Below are 26580 nucleotides of genomic sequence, written 5' to 3'. Positions count from 1 at the left end.
TAAAAACAATAAATAAGAGAGCATTTTAGTAATAATTTATTTAAAATTTTCATTGTTATTTTTCATTTTACACATTGAGTAATTCCAAAAGTTGTCACATCAAAATTAACAAGGCGAGACTTGGAAAGCTGTTAACAATATTAAATACAACAGAACATGTTCTAGAGGCGTGTGATGTTCAATTAAGGGCAACTCGTTAAATTACATCACATTTAGAGGTAAAGTAATTTAAAGATGGCCCCTTAACTGTAATTGAAACAAAATAAAACCGAAATTGGGCAAGCAAATATGCTAAAAAATATCATTTTACAAGTTCATATTCAAAGTATGTAATAAAAAAACTGCAAACAAATGTATTCATATGAAAAATAACTACTTATATTAGATAATACAATTTTGTAATTAATCTAATTGCAATTACTAAAATACAACATATCTATATATAATAAATATCGCCTAAAAGTAGTTAGAATCACTTACAACTTCCACACTTAATACCACATCATATAAATCCTGTAAAACATGTGACCGAGCCAGCGATTTTTGGTACCAATGATTCATTATCTTCCTTTGATTGTATATTGTCATCACAGCCTTTCATATAAATACAGGTAACCGAGATCTTTGGGAGGGTTTTCAGAGAGGGCGACCTATAAAATAAAAATTAATTAAAAACCTTTCTATATTATTGATTAATGAACAGCAGTAAACTATGTAAAAAGACTGCTTGCTTGGCAAGCTGTATTTCAGTTAAAAAGTGACTTGACAGTAAAGTTTATAGTGTATGGATATATGATACAGCAGTTACCCAGAATGGTAAAGGATTAATGATGATAGGATGGTGTAACATAATAAATGTCGCGGTTTGGTCGCCAACAGTCAACACTAGGCCTACAAACAACACGGATATAGCTATATCCGTGTTGTTTGTAGCAAGCTTGCTATATCTGACGATGCCTCGTTCAGATGCGAAACACGTCGCCATATGTGTGTAGACTTAATAACGGAATTTGAGCACCATTAGTGAAGGTTCGAACGGTAGTCGAGTTTCCACAATATTTGTGATCTCACATATGCTAATTATAGCAGAATTAAACAAAAAAATTATATAAATCCATTAAGTAGTAACATGAACGTGTAGTTAGTTATGTTTAGTTAATTTTAATTAGTATGTTATTAGTACTGTGTTTTTCATATAGGCTAAGGTTGCCACTTAGCGTAATCTTTTGCCATCCCAATTATTAAAATAAAATTGTATTGGTTGTTACCTTATTGTCGTTAAATATGACCCAGCGACCTTCGTGCAGGATGTGACACACGTAGTGGCCGACCATCGTCGACGTGCCCATGTGGGATATGAACGCGATCAGCCTGTATTCTGAAAGTTAACGAATATAATTATGGACTCCATAAACATTCATCCATTTTATGATTAAATATACAGAATAAATGGAAAGAGTGTAATATTGAACCACTACTATTGTAACATTACTACTTTCAGATCGGTATCAATTTCCGCGTGATATTATGTCTGGAAGCGATAATTTTTTTTCTAACGTTACGCAGGCGAGGCTTTTTCCATTATCGTGTATAAAAAAACCAACATCACACGTTTGTGAGCCACAAGTTAAGTAAATTATTAAGGGGCGACATCAGTAACGAAGACTATGAACTTCTTTTACTTATATGTAGATAATGAAATCTGCTTTAGTGGGGCACCCTGGCGAACGGTTGCTGTCGACTGTAACACTATCTACTAGGTACCCGTATTAAGGAGTGGGCCGCTAGTTACACTACCGATGAGGTGGGTACCTGTGTTGAGAAATAGAACGGTGGGCATGTACTCACTCTCTGGTCCGTCCCTGCAGCCGAGCTTGCGGTCGTGGTGTGCGGGCGCGGCGGGCTCGTCGAGGTCGGCTGCGTGGCTGAAGATCCAGTCGACGGCGCGGCCCACGTCGCCCGAGGTGGCCGACAACGCGCGCTGCGCTTGCGCACGCTCGAACCCCATACCCATTATCTGTTCCACGCTCGCCTCGTCCACAGCCGCTGCGCATCCACCTACAAAAGATCCAAAGACACTACATTTAAAAGTGCAGTTCAACATTCTAGGAAAGACAACTTACTTATTTTTTTTATTTATATATTAAAGGAAAACCAAGGCTATTTAAGTATATCTTAAATAAAATCAATATAAACGTCATACTAAGCCACTGACAGACTAATAATATTAGTGTAGTATTCATGAGAAATCTACACTGATATTATTCAAACAAAGTTTAAATGTTCAGGGGTAATCTATCGATTCTACCAATTCGATTTGAAATGCTTAATATGATTTATCTAAGAAGGCTACTACTTACTATATAATAGAGATACAACGAAGCTGCCATGAAAAGAAAATATATAAAAAAAAAGTAAAATGTGACACAAAGAAGTTATACAAGTCTGCTAGTGTAGTAAGAAAAAAAGCTATATTCTTACCACTAGTCTGTGTTTCTGGAGGTTCGAATTTATTGGCAAAGTCCCAGTCGTTCATGTGCTCCATCAACCAGTGAGAGGCGGCCTCCATTCCCGAGTTATTTGTGTAATACAGAGCCTTCTTGCATGCTTCAACAGGAAACCCCATTTCCATCTAAAAGAAACATTATTGGGAGTCATACATTATTTGGCCTTTTCACATAATTAAATTAAATTTACTTGCTATTTTATGTGATAGGTTTCTAAATATGAGGTTGAAGAGAATTTTCATGACCCGCAAATGTGCTAACATTATGCTGACTTGTGCTAATATAATTACAATATTTAGTGTTAGTTGTTATTGACTAAATATACCTAAAAGTAATTTTATTCTTTATCTTCTGGTAATGTCTTATTATAAACAATAGTCCTATAAAATGGCGTAACTATGTTTTTGGCAAATTTTATATCTAAAAAGCTATTTCTACTTTTTTAGACACAAGTTTTTCTAGTAAATTACGTAATACTCTTCCTGTACTCATGGTCTCTCGAACCACAGACTCAGTCAATAGGCTACGGTAATCTTTTACTATTAGATAGCCCATAAGCTTGATACATTTGATGGTCACCATTTTGAGAAACTTTTTTTAATAATATATTTATTCTCTAATAAAAATATAAAACAATATCTTACGCGTTTATAATAATTATAAACGCGGAACTTTGTGAGAATGAATGAATGGATGGATGGATAAAGTAATGTGTGAAAGAGTAACTTTACGCAAAAACTACTGTATGGATAATAATGAAACTTTACAATAATATAGCCTATAACATCAGAATAATAATAAATTTCACGCGGGTAAAATCACGGACACGGCTAGTAATGTATAAAGTAATTTTGATTAATTACACATTAGCACACCTAGAACATTATAGGTATACTTTTATTATTTAATAATTATCCAACAAAAAAATATTTTACAACACACTGCTACAGTATAATAAAATGCTATACTGACCAGATCAGAGAGCAGCTGTTGGTTGTAGACGGGTGCGGGCGCGGGCGTGGCCGTGTCCGGCAACAGAGTCTCGTCGGGCTGCGGGCCGCGGGCTCGCAGGCAACTCAAGTCCACCTGCACCACACATCAAGTACAACTGCTTACTTCTACTTCATTTACAATTATTTGCGGTGGTACGTGTTGATGCGGCTCGAATGCTCAGATGGTAGTAGTTGATGGCTTCAGCAGATTATAGGGTTGTTGAACAAGGAGTTGGAATTATAACAAGCGGTAAGAACATAATTTGTAATAGGAACTTTTTTTAAAGGATGATGATGGAATGTTACGCCCGCTTGCGCTAACGATTTACGCTGGCGTGGCACTAGTGTGGGATAAGATGAACGCATGAGGTCAGATCAATTAGCCCATCATGACAAATTCACCAGGAATTTATCACAATGGTTTCCAGGAGGAAGCGTGCAGAGGTTAACCTGACATGGTACATAGCAATTAGGTCATTCGACATTACGAACGATCCCTTCACTCCACAAAAGTATGTTATATGGACTAGCGTTGCACAGTACTATAAGTTTTTTTTTTCAGAGATTACTGAAAATGAAGATTACTTTTTTTTAATAAACAGACAACTGTCTCTGCTATTTTACTGTAGCCAATGAAAATAATGTAATTAAAATGACTTCATTATATTTTAGTTTCATCTAATTATCATACTAATATCCTTGAAACAGCACTTTAAAGATATACTTAAAAGACATCATACATAGGATTTTAGCGATAGCTTCAACACTAGAGGTACTGTTGACGGAATCAACAGATTCCCACAACAAATCTGCTAAAGGCTTGATAAGTCGATGTTAAGATAGTTCCAAAAAAAATATTAATTCTCATTTTTTACCTCCCATGGCATATCTACGGAGACGTCAAGCTTGGCGGGCGTCCAGTCTTCTTTGATTGTGAACTTCTTTAACTGAATTAAAAGGTAATCAGGAAACGTGGCCAAACGGGTTATTCTAGAAATTAAACAGACAGATTAATTTTTCCTGAATATTTCAAACTAAATAATTTATAAGAAATTAATTTGCAGACAGTTTTTACTTATTTATTTACACATTAACCATGGTAGTCACATCCAGCGAGGATAAATAATCCAATGATTTTTTATATAAAATTTATTTTATAATACTATCCAAATACTATATTGAAATTGGGACATTCCATAATCGTTGAAATAGATTCACAATAGCCATTTGCATATTTGCCATTAATATCTATCTATTATAACGCTAGATCCCTTACAGGTCAGACAGAGTAAACTAAACTCCATATGTTTCTGTACAAATATAACGTTAAAAGTATTTTTCTATAGCAGAATCCGAAAATAACCATCAAAAATCGAGCCCTAGCTAGGAGCTTACTTGTATGCGGTGACTTTTTCATTGACTGCACTACTGTAGAACTGTTCCACGCTTTCTTCCTTCATGAAACTGTCAAGGCACGCCTGGAACGGTATTTCAGGTCGGACGATTTGTGATGGGTCTCTGTTGGGATGAAAATGAAATAATATTAAATAATTAATCTAATTCCAAATACAAAACTTACTCTGTAGTTAAAGTTTTTCATAGTTATGCTGTAAATATTTTCTTTATTCTTTACGAGTTACATTTAAAAAATACTGTATAAATACTGTAATAAAAAGCCAGCGCGCCCAATCGTGATTAATTTTTTCAGACTACTCTAATGCTGTTGGTCGCAGCTGGCTTTTACAGCTTCACCGGACAATAGAGGGCGAGTGCAGATGGTAGGCACTCCAAACCTGCGAAGGAACTTATAGAGCGGCTAAAGGCCAATTCCCGCCTGATGAATACGAGTTTAGTCCGAGGGCGCCGCTAGGGGTTTGAACTTCGGCTCCAGGCCGTCGTAATTTCAATCCCCGATTGATTTGGACGAGAGATCTCCGATCCTTCTCACGATCCCTCGTCCAAATCAAGCGGGGATTGAAGCGGCAAGGGCTGCAAGCTGTACTGCGTAAGAACGTACATATAACGGCAGCTATAGTAGCTTTCGGCAGCTGATGAAGTGAACTGGGTGGATGGTGTCGGTGGCGGTACTCACAGTGGCGGCCTGTGGGCGGCGGCGCGCGCCTGCTCGAGGTCGCGCAGGCGGCCCGCGTTGGTGGCGGCGGACAGCGGCACCGGCAGCGGCAGGTGGTGCTCCGCTCGCTGCTGGTAGCGGACGCCGCCGGACGCACCGCAACGCACGCGTTCCTCTACTGAGAACTTCAGGCAGTCCGACGGATTCGCGCGGTGTCGACTATGCCGCTACTCGAATAAATAATAAAAAAAAACTAAGCAAGTAGAACTTGCGCTATTTGTATTAAACAGAGAGATATCGCTGAGTATATTTTATTATTTGGTACACCCAAACAATAAAAATATGTCAGGAATCTCCGACTCCGAATTACTAAAAACGTGGAAAACATTGTAGGACATCAAAATAAACAATTTTTCTTGGCATTTTGTCACTGAAATGCTTAAGACTAGCGACTTACAAGTAAAAGTGGTTGTTCGTGGCCTACCTCTAGTAGCGTGAGTACGTGCAGGTAGAACTCGTGCGCGTCCTGCTGCCGCTTGGTGCGGAACTCCGCGTGTCCGCGGCCCAGCAGCTGGCGGTACATGTGCGCCGCCAGCCCGCACTGCGACCCGTCCGCGTCCGCCGCCACTGAGTACCGACCCGATAACAGGCCCACGCCCAGTTTTGCGCTGTACAACCGTAAATACGTAGTCATAAGTAAGTAGTAGTAGTAAGTAAGTAGTAAGTTAGAGTAGTCCAAATAATAAATAAACGTTGCGAAGACGCGTGTGGGAAAATATATAGTCTGTAAATATTGTTTTATTTATAACATTATCCGAATAATATCATTTAAATTTAATAAAATCTCACCATCCATTCCAATTAAGCTGACAATATTGACTGTACCGCACAGAGTAGTAGACTATATAATTAATTACTGATTACTTATTGCTATTATTTGTATATGAAAATGCATAAAACTAAATCAAATAAGCACAATGAATGTGCAATTAATTAATTATACATGGCGCAGAAACTACTAGCGCATAAAGAAAAAATGGAAACTCACGTTTGAACATCGAAGTCATTGACAGGATCTTCTGGGAAAGTAGCGAATATATCTGGTGCCCCTTCAACGAATCTGCGTACAAAATCGGGTATGCGAAAAATGACCTGCAAATATATAATTAATCGGAATTACTTTATGCATTACGAGCCGTGTCTGCGGTATCACTCGCGCGAAATTTGTAGCATTTGTGTTATTCTGGTGTATAAGCTATATTATTGTAAAGTTTCAATAAAATCCATTCAATAGTTTTTGCTTTAAGGACTAACAAAAATCCACCCATCTATTCACAATCACAAACTTCCACATTTATAATTTTCTCTCAAGTATCGATATATGATCGATATCATGTATATAAATAAATAGTATCAGACATTAATATCTTTTATTTTCTATTAATTTCCAGTCGCACACATCCTAGTATTCATTCCCTGTCTATAGTCTGCTATTTAATCTCGGAGACAAATTAGACATTACGCATGTTGTCAATTTATTGTAATAAGGGTTATATAATAGGGTTGTGGCAATATCAGAAATTAATATTACCCATTCTAATAGGTTACTCCGAAATCTATGAACGTTCATTTAAACAAAAAACATTGGTATTGTAGATACAACACTGACTCACTACAGCTGGTAACATTACATACATTACATTTAAAAAATTGACATTTACCAGGTGTAAAAGTCAATTTGAATTTAGTCTCCGAAATTAAAAAAAACAGACTGTAACCATATCATCTTGCCTACATTTCATCCATCACCTAATAGAATAAGTCATAATAAATGCTGTACCTGCACGACACTGTTGATGTAACAGGAATTGCCCAAATTGTTAAGGCCGGTGAGTCCTGGCCCATGCAAGGGTCGCAGCTCGCTGCCAGACTCTTGCAGCGTATTCCACTCGCCGGTACGCTGGTTCAATTCCAGTTCTAGCTCCACCATTGACTTATCTGTCTGTATTTTGATAAGACATATTATAAAATTAAATCTACTCAATAGTGTATAATTAAACGTTAATAATATAAAAGTAAATTGAAAAAATATATTTTATTTATTGCATAATAAATAATATATATTTTAAATCTGTTTATTTTAAAATGTATTAGTCCATATAAATTCTGCATTGTAAGACCCCTTCGCCTTCTATCACAAATACCTTAGTACCAGACATATCATCACCATTACCAGACTCCCGTATTATATATTGTAATAGGAATGGCAAACAAGCTGAACGCACTATTTAGTAAGCAGTAGCCGTCGCCTATTTATATAAATACTACTAAGAACTTCACATCATCATCATGACAGCCTCAATAACACTCATACACTGTCATTCAGTAGGACTAAAACATCATACCCAATTTGCACCGTACAACAGAAACTCAGCTTACAAAAGAAGATGCTTGGAGGCTGAAGTAGATGCGACTGAGATACTGTTAGAAAGATAAGCATTGAACAGACAATATTTTAAAATTGTCAAAATATATATAAAAATCTAATTTTCTCCAGCTAATATTATCAACATCTTATCATCACATATATGTTTAATTTACAATGTAAAAGCAATATATGTAATAAAGAAGACATTGGAGATTAAAAATATTAAATGTTATACCATTTTTAAACATTTCATAAGGGTTTGGTAAGCATAAATGCACAAATTCTTTCTGTTGGAATAAATTGTACATCAATTAACTCCTCCACTATCTTTTCTCGGATAAAATGAAATAGCGTATTGCGATGACAGACTGGATTTTGCACTTATTTTATAGCCGACTGACTGTCACTATATATCGTAACGCGCGGTAACTTACCAATATGCAATGTAAAATTTAAAAATTAATAAATCGTCGCCTTATTAATACCTTTTGCAGTTGTTGAACATTGATTCCAAAGTGCTTTAAGTGATCAGCAAGGTAGGGATCCTCGACCATATCATCTTCAGCATAAGAGTAGACATCGCCTTTGCCATCCGCTGTTATCGTACCCAGCTTTACCGCCAAAGGGTAACCTGATTCGCGATAGTGTTCCACCTGAGAATAATTACACTATACAGTAACAATACATAAAAAATCATACATAATCTATTTGATCAATATAGGTGTCTAGGAATTCCTTCAGTTACATCATTACGTTTTGTATTCACACACTTAAACTTAAAAATGTAAAGTAATAATAAAATTATTTAAAAGAGCAACACGCAAGTTTCTTGCTCTTTCTTCTTGTGATGAGACAGCTTTCCGAATGAGTGGTAGATCAAAAAAATGCAATGACTATTCAAAAGTGCTTCAATGTAAATTTATTTTAATAAATTATTTTCTATTCTATTCTATTTTGAAGGCCTTGGTGATCTGGCGGTGTAGCATACAACTTTATATTCGGTGGTTTCGATGCCTCGCACGATGCAAACATTTACATTCATGAGTATGATTGTTTGTATTGGTCGATACAAACAATCACATTGGTCCGGGCGTTTTCTATATATATCAGTTGTCTGGCACTCATAACAAAAGCTTTGCTTAACTTGGGCCTAGATGAAGCTGTGTGAATTGTCATGGGTTATAAAAAAACTAATTTTATTGATTGATTTAGACAGATGGAAAAAAAAATAATTATGAAAAAATGGCAAGTAACTGAGACATTTTTTTATTCTTTATTTAGGGATTTTTGTTTATTTTTGGTACGTCACTACCATCGTACCTGAATCTTTAATACAAACAAAAAACACCTATTTAACGAATTCTCGTAGTCAACAAAAATAAAAAAAAAGGAAAACTAGATAATATAAAAACCTACTCCTAATTAAAACATAGACTAATCTGAGATGTTCTAGCTGGCAGGTATTGTTAAACTATAATAACCATTTACCATAGTGACGCCGATACACGTGTTCAGCATTATAGTGACACAAAAATAAGATACCAAGAACATACGGCGTGGTCATTTCCTCCGGTACCATCGAAGAATCGCCTGCCACACAGTATGGACCCGTCCGTGAGGTTCAGCCACAGGTTGTTGGTGAGATCACACTTGTCGCATTTCCAACCGGACGGCGGTACTTTTACACCGTTGTCTAACTGTTTTAGGTTCACTGCGTGTCTAAAAATGATGAATTAAATTTGTAAAATATGTTTTGATTTGAAATTGTAAAATGTGTTTCTTTCTAAGTAATCAATCAAAAACTTTTTACTTCATGTGAAAACTTTTTGCTTCATGTGTTAATATTAACTATTATTAAACTTATATTAATTATTAATACTTGAATCTTTCCAAGTAATCAGTTTATTATTTATTAAAATCCCCTTTTTCACGAAAAGTGGACAGAGGCGTATCAAATTCGACATAGTTGAAATATATACTTCAGTTTTATTTTGACACGGTCATTATTTATACGTAAAATTAAAAAATAAACACAGCATCTTAACTCATTTTATTATATAAAAAATATATTTTAAATCATTACATAGTATAAAACAAAGTCGCTGTCGCTGTCTGTCCTTATTTATGCTTAAATCTTTAGAACTACGCAACGGATTTTAAAGCGATTCAAGAAGAAGCTTTATATGTATAATACATGTACATCCGTGCGAAGACAGGGTGGGTAGCTAGTAAATAAATATAACGTGGTAAAATCTTGTGATTTTCTTAATTATACAGTTAAAATATTTATTGAAAATATAACAGAAAACTAATATTTCTCTATAATAATGTTCAAAAATAAAAAACCATTACACACATTACTATACATTTAACATATATTTAGTCTTTGACATAAGAACCTTAATTAAAACTAATATTTAAACTTAAAATGAATTATCTTCGAATCGCGACCATTTAGAATTAAATATAAATAAAGACTTACACAGAGACCTCCCTGGTCTCGCCATCCCAAGTACCTTCTAATGCCGCCATTTCAGCAATTTTGAATGGTGATTCTGCGTCAATAACAGCTTGAACTGATTTTCTTACCTGAAAGTAAAAATTCATACAGTACATTTTAGGCAACTTTCACTTTCACATCATTTTTCTATATTATATATACTAGCTGACTCCGAAAAAGTTGTTCTGTCATATTAATTAAAATCACTAATAAAAAAATAGGGTTTGGTGATAGAAGGGTGGAAAATCTAGAGTTGTATGTATTTTGTAATGCCACAATATAAAAAAAACAAAAATTGATCTAATACTAAAAAAATGTTAGGGGTGGACCACCCTTATCACTTAAGGGTATGAAAAATAGATAATAGCCGACTCTCAGACCTACTGAATATGCATAAAAAAAAAATATAAATCGCCCAAGTCGTTTCGGGGGAATATTGTTAATAACATTGTTATACTTCTACACTCCTTTATGTTTGACATAATTTCATTTATTCCGAAGTATATTTTGTATTCTGGATGATAGCTGGTACTTCCGCTTCAACAATTTCCGCTGTGATTTGTAATAGGTGTTTCGGTTGAAGACTGGGATAAAGCAGTGGAATTACAGGATACAGTAGCATGATGTCTTAGCGCTCCGGAATGACTATACAAGGCATTATAGGCATCACAAGATTATGTGATATCCATTGTAATTTCGCAGTCAAATCGAAAACAAATCGATTCAACTGCGCGCAAACGTTATCTTACTGGTTTAGCATAAGGGGAGTAATAATTAAGATAGTGTAACCCATGGATTTATGATGTTCATAGATAGGTTAATGATTACGACTTCGGTGATCTAGCGCTTTAGCACACCGCCTTGCTTTCGATGGCCGTGGATTCTATTCCTCGCACATTATAATAATTTGTATTGGTTTGGGTGTTTTCTATGCATATTAAGTATTTACAAAAAAATGTATAAAGGTGTATATATCAGTTGTCTAGTACTCATAACACAAGATTTACTTGTGTTGAGACGAGATAGCGCTGTGGGAATTATCCGTGGGTTATTATTATATTATTATTATCGGAAATAAAATAAAAATACTCACAACTTCTGGCAAATCAGGATTTGGCCAAGGGTAAGTGTGGAAGCCGGGCAACACTACAACACTGTAGTGGTTGGTGTATGTGAATTTGGCTTTCCCACTGTCGGGATCGAAGCCGCCCTCCACGCCGATCGCGAGACGTGTGATCTTTTTCTCTGGGCCATCACCGGTTTTTTCTGGTTCTGGTATCTAAATACATTTATTTATTTACACTTATTTATTTATATTGTTAACAGAGAATTAACACAAAAATTTTTATGGTAAATGAAGGTATTAACATCTCTCAGTGTTAAGACCTTAAGAATACATTTACGTAGATAATTTCGATTTCAATGGTTTACTACATAGATCCTGAAGATTAGGTTCAAATCTGACAACAACTAAAACCTTTACGTGTTTAATTATATTTCTGATTAACTGCCGGTGATTGGAAAATCATTTACATACTTATTTACTTAATAACTGTACTTTAAGTTTTATATATTTTTAATTGAACTATTTAGGCACTGTTTACAAGACAGACTATTACAGTATTAATTAAGTATTTCCAGAATTTACAAATACTATTGGTGGTAACAGTGCTAGCTATTGGTATTGTATATTTCTATTAAATAAACTAATTTACAGATTGTTCATCAAACTTACAGGTTTCTTCTCTGTATATATGTGAAGAAAGACAGCATTATCTGTCTTCTGGAAGTACTGTTCAACATAATTGCGGCCAAAACCAAGGAATGTTACCAGCGACACATAAAGACCTGTCTCTGATTCCTGCAACAAATAAAAAAAAATTAAACATATTTAATGACTTATTGAGACAGATACTTGAATGGAAGATTGTTACCTCAAAAGTTATGTAATGTCCTAAATATTATAAAATAATGATATTATCTCTACCACACATTGTTTTATCACTTCATAAAAAAACAAAACAAATAATTTTAAAATTAATTACTATCTACTTGAAAACAACATACATACAACATCCCATTTCAAAATTATTGTTGTGGTGGGGTTCTTTTTTGTGTTGAGATGGTATGTATTAAATAATAAATAATATGTACGTTATCGCAGAATAATTCTATTGTCTCTTTTTATAATATATTTACACAATGTCAATCAAACAACAAATTTTGACAACAACTATTATAAAAAACGTAATCGGTGAGGAGGCCGTATATACACCTAACATCCTCCCGCAGACATGAAGTACTCATCAGATAGCTTAGAGTAAATGAGCTTCTAGAAGGTAAAGCCTCTGAAAGGGGCGTACGAAAACACCAGAGTTCGTCTTGATCTTAGCTACTCTGGCTACCCCGTCAGCACCAGTGATAATTTCTTGAATTAAGCCCAGTGGCCATTTGATCCTCTTGTCAGCAGTCTCCATTAGAACAATGTCTCCGGTTTTGAGCTGTACCTTGTTCCTTTGTTTATTATTATGAACAAGCATTGCAAGGTATTCGTTCCGAAATCTCTGCCGGAAATCATTTCTCAAGTTCTGTATATATCGGAATCGAGTGATTAAATTAATATCGATATAATCTAAATCTGTAGTATCGGTACTTGCTATAGGTTGTATAAAATTCATTGGTGATAAGGGCACAATAGTTTCCTTGTCATTAACAGTAGCAGTTAACGGTCGCGAATTTATAGTTGCCTCTATGTCACATAATATTGTTTCCAACTGTACGTAATTGATAGAACTTCTACCTAACACTCTCCTTAACATTTCCTTCACCATTCGTACTATTCTTTCCCACCAACCTCCCCACCAAGGAGCATCTGGTGGCATAAATCTCCATCTGATTTGTAATGTGTTAGATTCGTTTCTAATTTGATCCCAGTCAACATTAGTAAGTCTACTATTCATACCTATAAAATTCGTGCCATTATCAGAATAGATAGTATGTACTCTTCCTCTCCTGGCAATAAAACGTCTAAGAGCCATCATGAAACTATCAGTTGAAAGTGAATCCACCAATTCCAAATGAACGGCTCTATAGACTGCGCAAGTAAATAATACGATCCATCGTTTCTGCGAATTTTTTAATAAAAGCGGTCCTGCTAAATCTACACCAGTTACCTCAAAGGGGGCACTATTTTTTATTCTATCATTTGGTAATGGGGCCGCTTCCATCGGTTGAACTGGTTTCGTAGTGTGACGTCGACACTTTACGCAGCTACTTATGACTTTTGTGGCAAGTCTTTTTATACCAATTATCCAATATCGTTCTCTTATCGTTGCTATTAAAATATGTTTATTCGCATGATGAAGGCTTACGTGCTTCTCTTGCACTAGACGATATATAATAACGCTACTTGAAGGTAATATTATTGGACATTTAAAATCTCTATTTTCCTCTTGGCTCAAAATTAATTTAGTTTTTATTCTCATTATACCCTTTTCGTCTGTAAAATTAGTCATATTTTTTATTTTCTTTAACTCATTTTTTTTTTGTAAACATTTTCTTTGTATAATCATTAGTAACTTAGTTTCTGCTTCTTCATAATCATCGTATGACAAAATTTTATCTAGTTTACGTCCTTCCTTTTTCTGTTTACAGTTGTAAATAAACCTTAACATCCATGCCATCATTTTTACTATCTTACTATATTTAGAGAAATATATTAACCTCGTATTAAAATGTTCTTCTTCATAATTGACATTATTCACAATAGTTTCTTCGGTATCTTCTGTGACTATCTCACTTGTTTTTTCAAGAGATACCTCGGTTATCGGCCATTCTGTTGCCTTTAATTTTAACCAGTCTGGTCCTTCCCACCAGCGGTTCTCTTTCAACGTATATGCATCACATCCTCTACTTGGTAAGTCTGCAGGGTTCATTGGTCCAGGTATATGATGCCAATCGTGGATGTTTGTATATTTTAAGATCTCCTTTACTCTATTTCGAACAAATACAGTCCACCTCTCATTTCCTTTGATCCAAGACAATACCACAGAGGAATCTGACCAGAAATAAGTTTTGACTTGGGATATGTTTAATTTGTTTGACTCCTTTATTTGTAGATACAATCTAGTTGCTATAAGTGCTGCCATCAATTCAAGTCTCGGTATAGTGATAGTTTTTATTGGGGCGACTCTTGCCTTTGCTAGCACCAACTGTATATTTACCTTGCTATCATATTCAGTTCTTAAAAATATACATGCTGCATAAGCGTCTTTGCTAGCGTCACTAAATACATGCAGCGTCATATCATTTCTTTCGGTACATCCTGTATTTAGTCGTCGTGGTATTCGACATTTATCTAACCAATGAATTTCCCGTAACCACACTTTAAATTCTCTTTCAATAGACTTCGGTAATTCGTCATCCCACGCGCTCTTTTTACTCCAAACTCGTTGTAACAAAATCTTAGGCACAATAGTAACAGCACAAGTAAATCCAATTGGGTCAAAAATTCTTTGTGCTACAGATAATAAACTTCTTTTGGTCAGTTTCTCGTTTATATCACTTAAATTATGTGTGTTACAATATAACTCATCTCTCTTTGTTTCCCAAAGTAATCCTAATATCGAAATATTATTCTGTTCTTCCGTGCCTTTGATTTGTATGGGACCTGTAACCCAGCCTCTTAATTCGAATTTACCTGTATTCATCAATTGTTTTGATTCATCTATAAATTTTTGGGTGTCCTCTATTGTATCAAAACTAGCGACACAGTTGTCTACATAAAATGATGACTTTAATATCTGTGCTGTGTTCATTAAGTAAGATGGACTCTTATTCAAGTGGTGTATAATTGTGGCAGCTAATAGGAATGGACTTGATGTCACTCCAAATACAACACGACAATGTCTATAAGTTACGATATTCTTTCGATCTTTGTCTTTCCACCATAAAAATCTTAAATAATCACGATCCTTCATTGACAAGGAAATCTGTAGAAATGCCTTTTTTATGTCTGCCGTGACACCAATAGCGCCTCTTCTAAATTCTAATAATAGCTTAGGAATTAACTCTAAAAAATTCACTCCTTTTTCTAAACATGAGTTAATAGACAGTCCATTTTTATCTTTAGCTGAAGCATCAAATACAGGGCGTATCTTCGTAGTAGCACTGGAATCTTTTATGACAGCATGGTGTGACAGGTAATGGCCAACTACATCATCATTTTTTACAATCTCTATTATTCCTAAGTCCAGCCATTCATTGAAGACATTATTATACTCCTCGAATCTGTTGATACAAAGTAATCTTTTAGTAGTGGATTCCAACCTCTTTTTAACTAATCCAATATTACTTTGCAATTGCTCATGTCCCTCTTTCCATGGTAATATAACTTCATATCTTCCTGTATTATCTCTGGTTATTGTGTTTTCGAATCTTTCTAAAATTTCCTCCTCAAGTCTATTTTTGTCTTTAATTTGTGATGGATCCTTGATTCCCAATGTCTCTAAGTCAAATAATTCACTAATATCTAATTCATTAAGGTTCATCATATTGGTAATAATATTGCAATGAGAGTTATTTATACCAATTGGACCTTGTAGTGTCCATCCTAACTTGGTATGGAGAGCCATTAAATTATCTTTTAGTTGGATATATATACATCCATCCAATACAGCTCCAGCAAAATCTGTACCTATGAGCAAATCTATACATGGTGCATCACAACCTTTATCTGTTAATATAATATTTTTTTTCTTTAACTGTCTATACAAATCTCCTTCATTAATTCTAGGTATGTAGCCGCATATTCTTTCTTTCCCTAGTACTTTCATATTACCTACATATTGCTTATCTAGACTTTGTATAGTAATTTCATATTCATTATACATTTCTTCCTTTGTTTCATATGCTCCAAAAAGACAATGACGTATATTTCTATTACCTGTTGATTTTAAATTTAATTGTTTAATTATATCCTTTCTCAAGTATGATTTTTGAGCACCACTATCAAATAATGCTCGTACTTCTACTGTCTTATCATCATTCATTACTTTCACTATGACGGTTTGAAGTAAGGTAATTTGATCATGACACAACAAGACTTCCTGACTTTCAACAGTGTCCACCTTATTTTTAGACCCTTTTATGTCTGGGCACATAACTACGGTATGTCGTTTCCCACAAATGAAACATTTTGGATAATTTTTACAATATTTTGCGTTGTGACCCTTCTTTAAGCAAATAAAACAAGCCTTTTTTTGTTTTATTACTTCCTTTTTTTGTTCTAAAGTCATATTGGCTACACTGTGACATTCGGAACTATTGTGACTATTTTTTTCACACCACAAACAATTCTTTCTCACGTCTCTCTCTATCTTTTTATCACTCTCATATTTCTTACTAGTACCGGATGTAATACATGATATTGTCGGTTCACTCACCTCTTTCATATAACTTTTAAAACCGGACTTAGCCAACTCAATCCTTTCTTCACTTTCAACTTCTCGTTTTAAAAATTGAAGTAGGTGTTCAAGTTGGTTACTATGTTTATCTGTATTCCGTCTTTCCCATGCACGTAAAATCTCTTCAGGGAGAGCGGATTCCACCATCGGATACAGCATGGCTGCATATTTATCACATGTGACACCTAAAGTTTCTAATGCTCTTAACTGGGTGGTCAATCTATCATATAAAAATCGGAGGTTATAAATTTTATCTACCTTACCTTGCAATACTAGATGTAATAGTTCTCTTACATAGTGCTCGATAATTAATTCATCTCGGGCAAACCTATCCTTTAGTTGTTCCATCGCCTTATGGTAGTTCGGACCGGATGGGGGAAAACTCTCCACGAGGTCTCGAGCACTGGTTCCTGGTTCCGTAGCTTGTAGTAGATATTGGAACTTATCGTCATCGTCAATAGTCTCATCCTCATCGATTTTCCTAAACTGACCCCAAAAGCTTATCCAGTTCTTCACATTGGAATCAAACCTTTTCAGCTCAATCTTTGGTAATGTGAATCGTCTCTTCGTTACTTTATTTATCGATTCTCCATTGACGCTCATATTCTCATTTGGTGTTCTTGTATTTATATCGTGTCTCTCAGATGATGCGACTGGTAACTGAGAGGCAGGTTGACGTTTATTCTGCTGTTCTATAAATTCTTTATACATATTATCTAAAGTAATCCATTTAGTCAAAAATTCATCTGCCGTTTCACAATCTGCGTAAAATTCATCTTCATTTGTTTCGTCGTCATTCACCCATTCATTATAAATATCTTTATCAACTTTAAATAATTCATCTGCTTTACTTTTAAATAGTGAATGACACACCTTTATTTCCGCAGTATTTGGTATGGGTTCCTGTAATAACTCTGATAATTGGTTCCCAGTCTTTGTGAATAGTCGGCGTAAATTTGTTCTTGATTTTTTTAATCTCAGCATTTTAGTACGAAGTCACGGTCGCCAGATGTTGTGGTGGGGTTCTTTTTTGTGTTGAGATGGTATGTATTAAATAATAAATAATATGTACGTTATCGCAGAATAATTCTATTGTCTCTTTTTATAATATATTTACACAATGTCAATCAAACAACAAATTTTGACAACAACTATTATAAAAAACGTAATCGGTGAGGAGGCCGTATATACACCTAACAATTATAAAATGAAATAAGATATTTATTTTAACAAACAACAAATTTTCGTTTAACTTAGAGACCAGTCGGTGGGTGGGCAATAATTTATAATATCAAATTAACTAAAATATATTAAATAAAAACTAAACAAAAATTAAAAACAGCTTTAAAGCCCCCATAATTTGCATATAGACAGACAGATAAGACCTCATATCGCGCCATGAGACATCGCGCGAAATCATAGGGGCTAACTACTGTTACATTCTGCACCAGACTGTCATAGAAAGCACCACAAAATGTTAAACACTGTTGACCTGTTTCTGGGGGCATTTCTTATATTGTGTGGATTCTCATTAAGCCTCTTCAATTTAAAGAGAGTTTTAATGAATCAGACAAGGTTCTCTTCTATTTTACTATCAGAAAATATTTTATTAATGTGTGTGGGAGTAACTTTTATGTTTAGAGCGCTGCATGAATTAAATCTAGTCAATGCACAAGTGTATAACATGGATGAGAGGGCGAGTCATTTTCTAAACTCAAAGAAAAGTGATACTGAAATTCATTGTGGATTCTCATCACTTTTAATGACATATGGACCACTGATAGTGTCATTGGTGAATAGTTTCCTGAGCTTGATTATAGACAATTATATGCACTATAGAATATTACAAGACATAAAGATCAAGAATGACGAAAATGCTGTAGAAGAAATCACTGAAGAATCAATAACTGTAAGAAGAATCAATATCCAAGGATTGTTTACATTTTGGAAAAAGTATTTTTCCTACATAACAATAGCTTTCCAGTGGATTGCTCCTGTTCTCCTCACACTGGCCATGTATGCGATGAGTGTGAAAGAGATGGGAGTCTCAATGAGTGAGTTACGCAGTGGTCATGAGTCTTGCATGGCCATCATAGATTATAGCAATTATTCATGTTCCAATTCTCCACATAATGATACCAACATTCCTTTAGAGCTGCGCAAATATGTGAAGGCACCTAATTATTTAGATGTGTATGAAGACAACCATGCAGATAATACAACTGAAATTGAAAACATAGTACAGAACATTTATAAAATAATTACCAACATTACAAATGATGATTTTAGTAATACCACACTAACAAGTGGAACATTATTTCGTAGACCAAAACTACATGAACAATGCATGAAAATCTGCTATGTGGATAACAAAAATTTGCTATCATATATGTTTGTGCTTGCTATTCTAAGTTTTTTCATTCCAATAACTTTATCTACAGTGATATTAACTAAAATACACATAATGGATGTGAAACGAGACAATGTCAAGACATATGTGAGTAGGGAACTGTTATACAACATATTATTTTGGACGCCGGTCATGTTGGACACATTTTTGTCATTAATACTCTGTTCATACTCTACGAGTGGTGTAAAAACATCTATGTTCAATATTATTGCAAATATTTATCAAGCCATAAAGAATTTCATGAACACTAAATATTTTAAAGATAGTAACACCGTAATGCCAATTTAATGTAATGACTTAAGATACCCATTTGACTTATATTATCACTCATTCTCTGATACAAAAGTCAACCAATCTTTTGTCTCATTCAATGAACCTACATAAAAACAAAAGTATAAGTTCAAAAAGAAAAACAATATAAAAAAATCTACAAAAATATTAAAAATCTTTAATACAGTATATTACCAACTATGAAAAATTAAGTATTTATTCATGATCATACAATGCAATAAATAGATCAGCTCAATCAACGGATAGAATACAACCGCTTCTGATTAATGATAAAGTACAAATATAATTGTAACCGCGGTACTTATTTACTAAATAAGTGTATTGTCATACTTGTATATATATATTTCTTTTATTTTAAATCGTATATATCAATAAAATTGTATAGTATCGTAAGAGGTTAGGATAGAAAGTGCAACTCACCGGGTTATCAAACGAATAAACACATTCGTCTTTGTATATAAGTTGTTGCGGCCCCGGTATTTTGATCTTGGATAAATGCGGTGTTAATAAATCTAAAGATGCCATGATATTCAATTAGTTTGAATGTGTAATGAATTTGAAACAGTAAAAATATTTTTTATGCTTCAAGTTATTTTATTTTTAAGAGACTAAAATGTTGCTAGATACCTTTTTGAAAATACCTGAAAATAAAAATAATAACAAGTAAAAAAAATTTATCTATTTGGATTGATTTTGGTTTGTTATTACTTATTTTATATTTACTATATTAGCAGCAATTCGATTGACCGTCAGAAACAGAAAACATAGCTTTAGTTTTGCAAAAATGAGATAAACGGAACCTCAACTACGTAACTTTTGAAGCTATTTATCTAATCCCCCGGGGATTGTTGCAGCCGAAGTTAATGCTGGGTGAAGAGTTTCGCCCCGAAGACCCGAACTTTTATGAGAGTGTGGATAACTCTAGTCAGTCAACAATATGACTTTAATAACTTTGTCCATCATTCTATGGTAGCGTTTATTCAAAAACTACTGTATTTTAAACTATTATAATTTCATTCAGTAGTTATCATAAAAGAAACATAGATCTAGCACAGCGCTATACATATTTCCGATGGTCGCTGCTTCGAATCCACGCACGGGGTAAAAAATTGTATTCATGAGTATGATGGTTTGGTCTGTCTGGATGTTACTACGTATAATATGTTACCTATTTACAAACATAGTGTATCTAAATAATTTTATCAGTTATCTAGTAACCATAACATATCTATGCCTATCTCTAACTGAATCGTATTTTGAATATAAAATATTTAGTAAAATAAAAATTCCCCTATTCGTGGGAATATTTATAGATAGAAACACTGAGTAAAAATGTCATTCTATATGTCATTTTCAACACTGAATTAGTCAGTTAGTCTGTGACATATGTGAATTGATTTTTCTATTGACTAATCGATTTTTCCGTAATCAATTACTTTTCACGACACTAGTTTTTGGTCGAATTTTGGTGTGGGTGTTTTTGTTTATTTTTTTATTTCACTGTTTTGTTTTTATTAGTTAATAATAAGTAAATTAATATTTTGTTTTCAAATAAAAAATATTATTACTTGAATGAAAAGTCTAAATTTTGGAATGAAACGATTTTTCGAAGAATTTTAATTCCCTAACGTTAATAAACTGTTCTGAAATAAAATGCACGTATAAATTACATATATTTTCTTCTGTTTCAAATCAAAGTCTTAACTCATAGCTCCACTCAATCTCAAAGTTCAAAAGTTATTGTAGAATACAATGACTAGAACGGTGTTTGAACGAAAACAATATTTAATCTTTGTTATCTGTGATGTTTGAACTCATCTATTTATGAATTTAAACGTTGTTGTAAATTAAAAATTATTACAGAATAAATTTTAATATTCATACATTTTGTTTCTACAATTACAGGCGTTTATTTATAATCGAAATTGAAATATATAAAAACTTGTATAATGTCGCTCAAATTATATTGTGACCTTATGTCGCAACCTTCTAGGTGCCTTTATATTTTATTAAAAAGTACAAAATGTAATTTCGAGCCAAAATTTGTGGATCTTCGTAAAGGTATTTATTTAATTTACTAATTTATAGCATTCATTTATTCCACTCATCGAGTACTTACTGTTTTCTTTCTATCATAGTTACTACTGATTTAGCTTACAATAAATGTATGACAATCTAAATCATATTCTAATATAACAAAGAAAGTATATATAGTAGTTTTTATTTTTATTGTTTATTTTGTAAGGAATGTGATGTACACAGCACAGTGTTATTTATTACTGTATAAATATAAATGATTATTTTACACACTTAATGTTCTATTTATATAAATATTTTTATTATCACAGAATTGCATAAAATAAGGCATCATCATATTATTAAATTTATATGTATGTATGTAGTATGGTATGCCAGGCTCTTATTAGTAATCATAATAATAATAATCTCAGGACAATTCACACAGCGCCATCTAGACCCAAGTTAAGTTAGTTAAACTAGTGTTATGGTACTAGACAACTGATATAAATACATAGATTTTTTTTCGTAAATACATACATAATATACATAGAAACCCAGACCGATACAAACAATCATACTCATGAATACAAATATTTGTGCCATGCAAGGTATCGAACCCCCAACCATCGGACAAAAAGTGGTGTGCTATACCGTTAGACCACTGAGGTTGTCAATCATAGTAAGCATATATATAATTTACTACATCACATTATTATGTCTTTAAATCTCTTATATTTCATACACTATATTAGATTATTCAATTTCAGCTGAACATTATTCAGAAGAATATAAAAAAATTAATAGATTTCAACGAGTGCCAGTGATTGATCATAATGGATTTGTTTTAAGTGAAAGGTAAATAGTCGTAGTAGAATTTTATATTCAAACTAACTCAATAAAAGAATTAACTAATATTATTAACTATATATTTGCTTTAGTTTTCATTATTTTTCAAAAGGACTGCATTGAATTACATATTGAGATCTGGTGATGCTGGATCACTTGATGGATGATGATGATGCTCGATGCTAGTGTTACTGGTTTTTGCTATTTTATATATACGTATTAACTTTATTTTTCAAGTGTTGCTATACTCAAGTATCTTGCCCGTGAAAGAATCATACCAGACAATTTATACCCAAGAGAGTCTCAAAAACAAGCCCGTGTGGAAGAGTTTTTGGAATGGCAACACATCGAGTTGCGGATCCCTTGTGCCATGTATTTTAGGACCGCAGTGAGTATGAATTCTTTAATTTCTAACTTTGTATGCATAGCTACTTTATAGGACTTTAAGTATGGTAGCTCATGTAATCCTGGGGGGTGTTGCCACCCTTGGAATAATACTTGGAACAGAGAGGTGTGAAATCCACTGGGAAAAACTTGCTAGATTTAAAGTGGAAAATAAAGTCATATACAACTATTTGAAATGAAAATTTAAAAACATACATACTTGTGTATAATATATAAAATGTGCAGGCCTTATTAATTAAATGCAATATACCTAGTGACAAGCTCTTGTGACTCTGTATTGTTATTATGTTCCACAAGCTGTATTGTAAAATAAGCTTTATTTTATTTGAATTGAAATGAAATGAAATTAATATTTATTGCTTGAAATGTGGTACATATGTGGTTTTTAAAACAAGCATAATAGTATCTTATTTGTATACAAAATCAATTAATTTAAATACAATCGACAATTTGACGAACTCAGTAGCCTAGCAGTTTAGCAAACCGCTTTACTTCCGATGGTTGTAGGTTCGATATCTCACAGGGCACAAGCATTGGTCTTCATAAGTATAACTTCTATCGGTCTGCGTATTTTCTGTGTATAATTTGTATGTATTTACAAAAATAATATTTATGTATGTGTATCAGCTGTCTAGTACCCATAATACAAACTCTTAGCTTAGGACTAAATACTTGTATTATACTACTACTAACTAATTGTATTATAATCTACATATGTATATTACGATGTTACTGTAATAGTCTATTTTTTTATGTGTCCAGTACTTAGATCCAGTCGTGTTTGGCACAAAAGTAACTCCAGCAAAAATATCGGGCTTTGAACAACGTATGGAGTTAGCACTAGAGAACTTCAGCACCAAGTGGTTAGGGCGTGGTAGTGACTTCGTCACGGGGAATACTATAACCGTGGCCGATTTGATAGCGATTTGTGAGCTGGAACAGCCAAGTAAGTTCATACATATTTGTTTTACAATATTATTATATGTTTTAACAGGAACAATTTAATTGTATACTAGATGAGGCCGCGGTATCACTCGCGTTAAATTTCAATATATAAATTTCGCTAAAAAATATAGCCTAAGTGTTATTCTGATGCATAAGCTATATTACTGTAAAGTTTCATCAAAACCTGTTGAGTAGTTTTTGCGTAAAAAAGTAACAAACATCCATACTGTAAGTATGGATGTTTATTAACTTTCGCGTTTTAATATTAAGATAAAGGTGTTTACCCTTTTCAACAATACCTTTATAATAGTTTAACACGAAAGTCGTGGTCACAAGCTGACATCAGTTAGTAGGCACCCGAAACGTCTAGAGAGTGTATTAAACTCGATAGTTTAAAAATATACATTAATTAATATGCACATAATATAATAAGTTCCAAAGTGAGTTGGTTTTACTTTTATTATTATTTATTGATATCAGTCTTTGTTTCTCACAGGAATGGCGGGTTATGACCCGAGAGAGAAATATCCCGCAATTAATGAGTGGTACCAAAAAGTGCGCAATTATTTCAACCCGTATTACGATGAAGCACATGTTATTGTTAATAAAATCATTGCGAAACAACCAAAAGTTGCCGCTAAACTTTAATATACTCGATCCGCATCTAATCGAACGCGGGTAACAAGAAGGGTATATTAAGGTTTCTTTAGGCTCGGCCACGCGTACGTGACATCCCTGGTGTTACAGACGTCCATAGGCTATCGTAACCGTTTACTAACATGGACCATAATATGCTTGTTTGCCACCTACGTAGTATAAAAAAGGTGTAAATACAAGGGAAAAAAAATTGATAGATTGTAGTATAAAAGTGGGGGCCAGGCGGCTTAGTTTTACGAATTTAAATATATTAAATACCTGATGTAATATTTTATGATAGTTACTTTGATATAATATGATATTTACTTTGATATTTTCTGGTTGCATTAGGGCATTGCATACAAAATTGCGCCTTAATAATATTCATAGGCGAAGCAAAAATTGTATGTAAAATCAAGTATTTTTTGTTATTGCCATAAACATTGTTAAATTCTAATGAAATGTAAATAAAATAGAATGTCAATACAGTGCTTATTATTAATCCGTCAAATAAAGTCATCAGTTAAAATTAATATCCTGATAATCGTTTATGAACAGTTAAAATTCTAATGTAAGTCACAAACATCTTAATTCACAACAACACACAAATCTTATTTACTTTCCAAAATAAATCAAAAGAAAACCACCTAAACGAAGTCGTTTAGTGAAATTTAAAAAGTCTAAACAAAATCGGGCACCGTTTATTTTGACCTATATAAAAAACCTTACTATGTCCGGCTTTATCAGGACGCTTGCCAACCCTATAAACAGGTAAGGTAATTTTTCCATGAACTTTGAACGGCGCGGCGAATGTCACCGTCATTGCAATGGTCGGTCCTATTATACATTTTTTTAAATATGTCACGCAAAAAGGACTTCGTATTTGTGAAATTGTAATACATATTGTAAATCATAATATTATAGATAAGGTAATAACCCAAATAATGTGTAATAGCATTTTATAATGTTCGTAAGAGATAATATTTTCGTACTTGTTATGATTGTTTATGTAATGTTGATCAATAAATTTTTATTATTCTATACTTATCTTTTATTTGTCACCGGGTGGCGTCACACTGTTGTCGCTACATGGTACCATATCAAGAGAATATTTTTTTATACGGCCTTGGTGGTCTAGCGGTTTAGCACACCGCTTTACTTCTGATGGTCGCGGGTTCGATTCCTCGTACGGTGCACACATTTGTATTCATGAGTACGATTATCTAGGTCTGGGTGTTTTCTAGGTAGGTATATTATGTATGTATTTACAAAAAATATCTAAGTATTTATATCAGTTATATAGTACCCATAACACAAGCTCTGCTTACCATTGGACTAGATGCCGCTATGTTAATTGTCTGCATGGTTATTTTTTTGTTTATTTATTATTATTCTCATATGAATAAAGTTACAGATTATTAACAAGATCAAATTGCCCATTGCGTGTGATAATTACTTCATTGGAAGTGTTACTTATAATCTTGACCCTGTTACTCTAATCATTATTTGGGTTAGGTGGTTTAGTAATTTAGTAGTTGTAGTCTCTTTACATCCGATGGTCGTGAGTACGATTCCTACTAGATACAAAAACTATATCAACGATTGTATGGTTGTTTGTATTGGTCAGGATGTTTTCTATGTATATGATAATAAAAAAATGTATTTCTAACATTTGTATAGTACTATCACATCTATAAAATAGTATATTTGTGATATTAAATATAAACAAGGTACGGTAAGGTATGCTTAAATTGGAACTAAATTGACGCTATGTGAATGACTACGAAAAAAATTCCCTAAATATTAAGTCAGAATCCACGTAGTCGTACCATTTTCAACTAGGTAGGTGATAATTGACTAATTTCTCACGGTGGACTATCTGACTTCAGTCCTCATCTTCCGCTGGTGTTACGCCAGCGTACAAAGTTAGGGAAGGCGAGAACACTTTAATCATTAATAACAAGTATATTAGACAGACAATAGTCTGTGTAAACTTGGTAAGAGTAGAGTCATGTTCTGATATAAAGACTATATCAGAACCTGGCTATACTGTAATCTACTTTATA

At 33.6% G+C, this 26580-nt stretch overlaps 2 protein-coding genes across 2 annotated transcripts; one reads left to right on the top strand and one right to left on the bottom strand.

The window, feature by feature from the left end:
• Positions 1–299: 299 nt before the first annotated feature.
• LOC131846684 (ubiquitin carboxyl-terminal hydrolase 5) lies at positions 300–20264 on the bottom strand. The gene is made up of 17 exons (XM_059196025.1): positions 20084–20264; positions 12234–12359; positions 11592–11777; positions 10481–10587; positions 9552–9717; positions 8484–8651; positions 7411–7572; positions 6619–6722; positions 6055–6238; positions 5592–5797; positions 4895–5017; positions 4375–4489; positions 3480–3593; positions 2482–2632; positions 1849–2058; positions 1269–1378; positions 300–650 (listed from the first exon to the last, which is right to left on the bottom strand). The coding sequence occupies exons 1-17, from the start codon at positions 20186–20188 to the stop codon at positions 588–590; spliced, it is 2400 nt and encodes a 799-aa protein (XP_059052008.1). The 5' UTR covers positions 20189–20264; the 3' UTR covers positions 300–587.
• A 922-nt stretch (positions 20265–21186) lies between these two features.
• LOC131846882 (glutathione S-transferase theta-1) lies at positions 21187–25530 on the top strand. Its single transcript, XM_059196308.1, has 5 exons — positions 21187–21724; positions 22450–22537; positions 22766–22916; positions 23696–23879; positions 24375–25530. The coding sequence occupies exons 1-5, from the start codon at positions 21613–21615 to the stop codon at positions 24524–24526; spliced, it is 687 nt and encodes a 228-aa protein (XP_059052291.1). The 5' UTR covers positions 21187–21612; the 3' UTR covers positions 24527–25530.
• Positions 25531–26580: the final 1050 nt, after the last annotated feature.

The sequence above is a fragment of the Achroia grisella genome, unplaced genomic scaffold, assembly GCF_030625045.1.
Source record: "Achroia grisella isolate CSIRO2021 unplaced genomic scaffold, CSIRO_AGI_Agris_v1 utg512, whole genome shotgun sequence".
Taxonomy (NCBI): Eukaryota; Metazoa; Arthropoda; class Insecta; order Lepidoptera; family Pyralidae; genus Achroia; species Achroia grisella.
Note: the sequence above shows the minus strand (reverse complement) of the source record. Positions and strands in the feature narration are given on the sequence as shown.

Bases quoted from the DNA above. Each gene is read 5' to 3' on its own strand.
- LOC131846684 (XM_059196025.1), bottom strand. From the start codon at position 20,188: ATGGCATCTTTAGATTTATTAACACCGCATTTATCCAAGATCAAAATA. The intron at 6,723-7,410 runs GTACAGCATTTA...ATATATTTGCAG, and splicing joins ACATCAACAGTGTCGTGCAG to GTCATTTTTCGCATACCCGA. The intron at 6,239-6,618 runs GTGAGTTTCCAT...ACGGTTGTACAG, and splicing joins AATGACTTCGATGTTCAAAC to CGCAAAACTGGGCGTGGGCC.
- LOC131846882 (XM_059196308.1), top strand. From the start codon at position 21,613: ATGTCGCTCAAATTATATTGTGACCTTATGTCGCAACCTTCTAGGTGC. The intron at 21,725-22,449 runs GTATTTATTTAA...ATTCAATTTCAG, and splicing joins ATTTGTGGATCTTCGTAAAG to CTGAACATTATTCAGAAGAA. The intron at 23,880-24,374 runs GTAAGTTCATAC...TGTTTCTCACAG, and splicing joins TTGTGAGCTGGAACAGCCAA to GAATGGCGGGTTATGACCCG.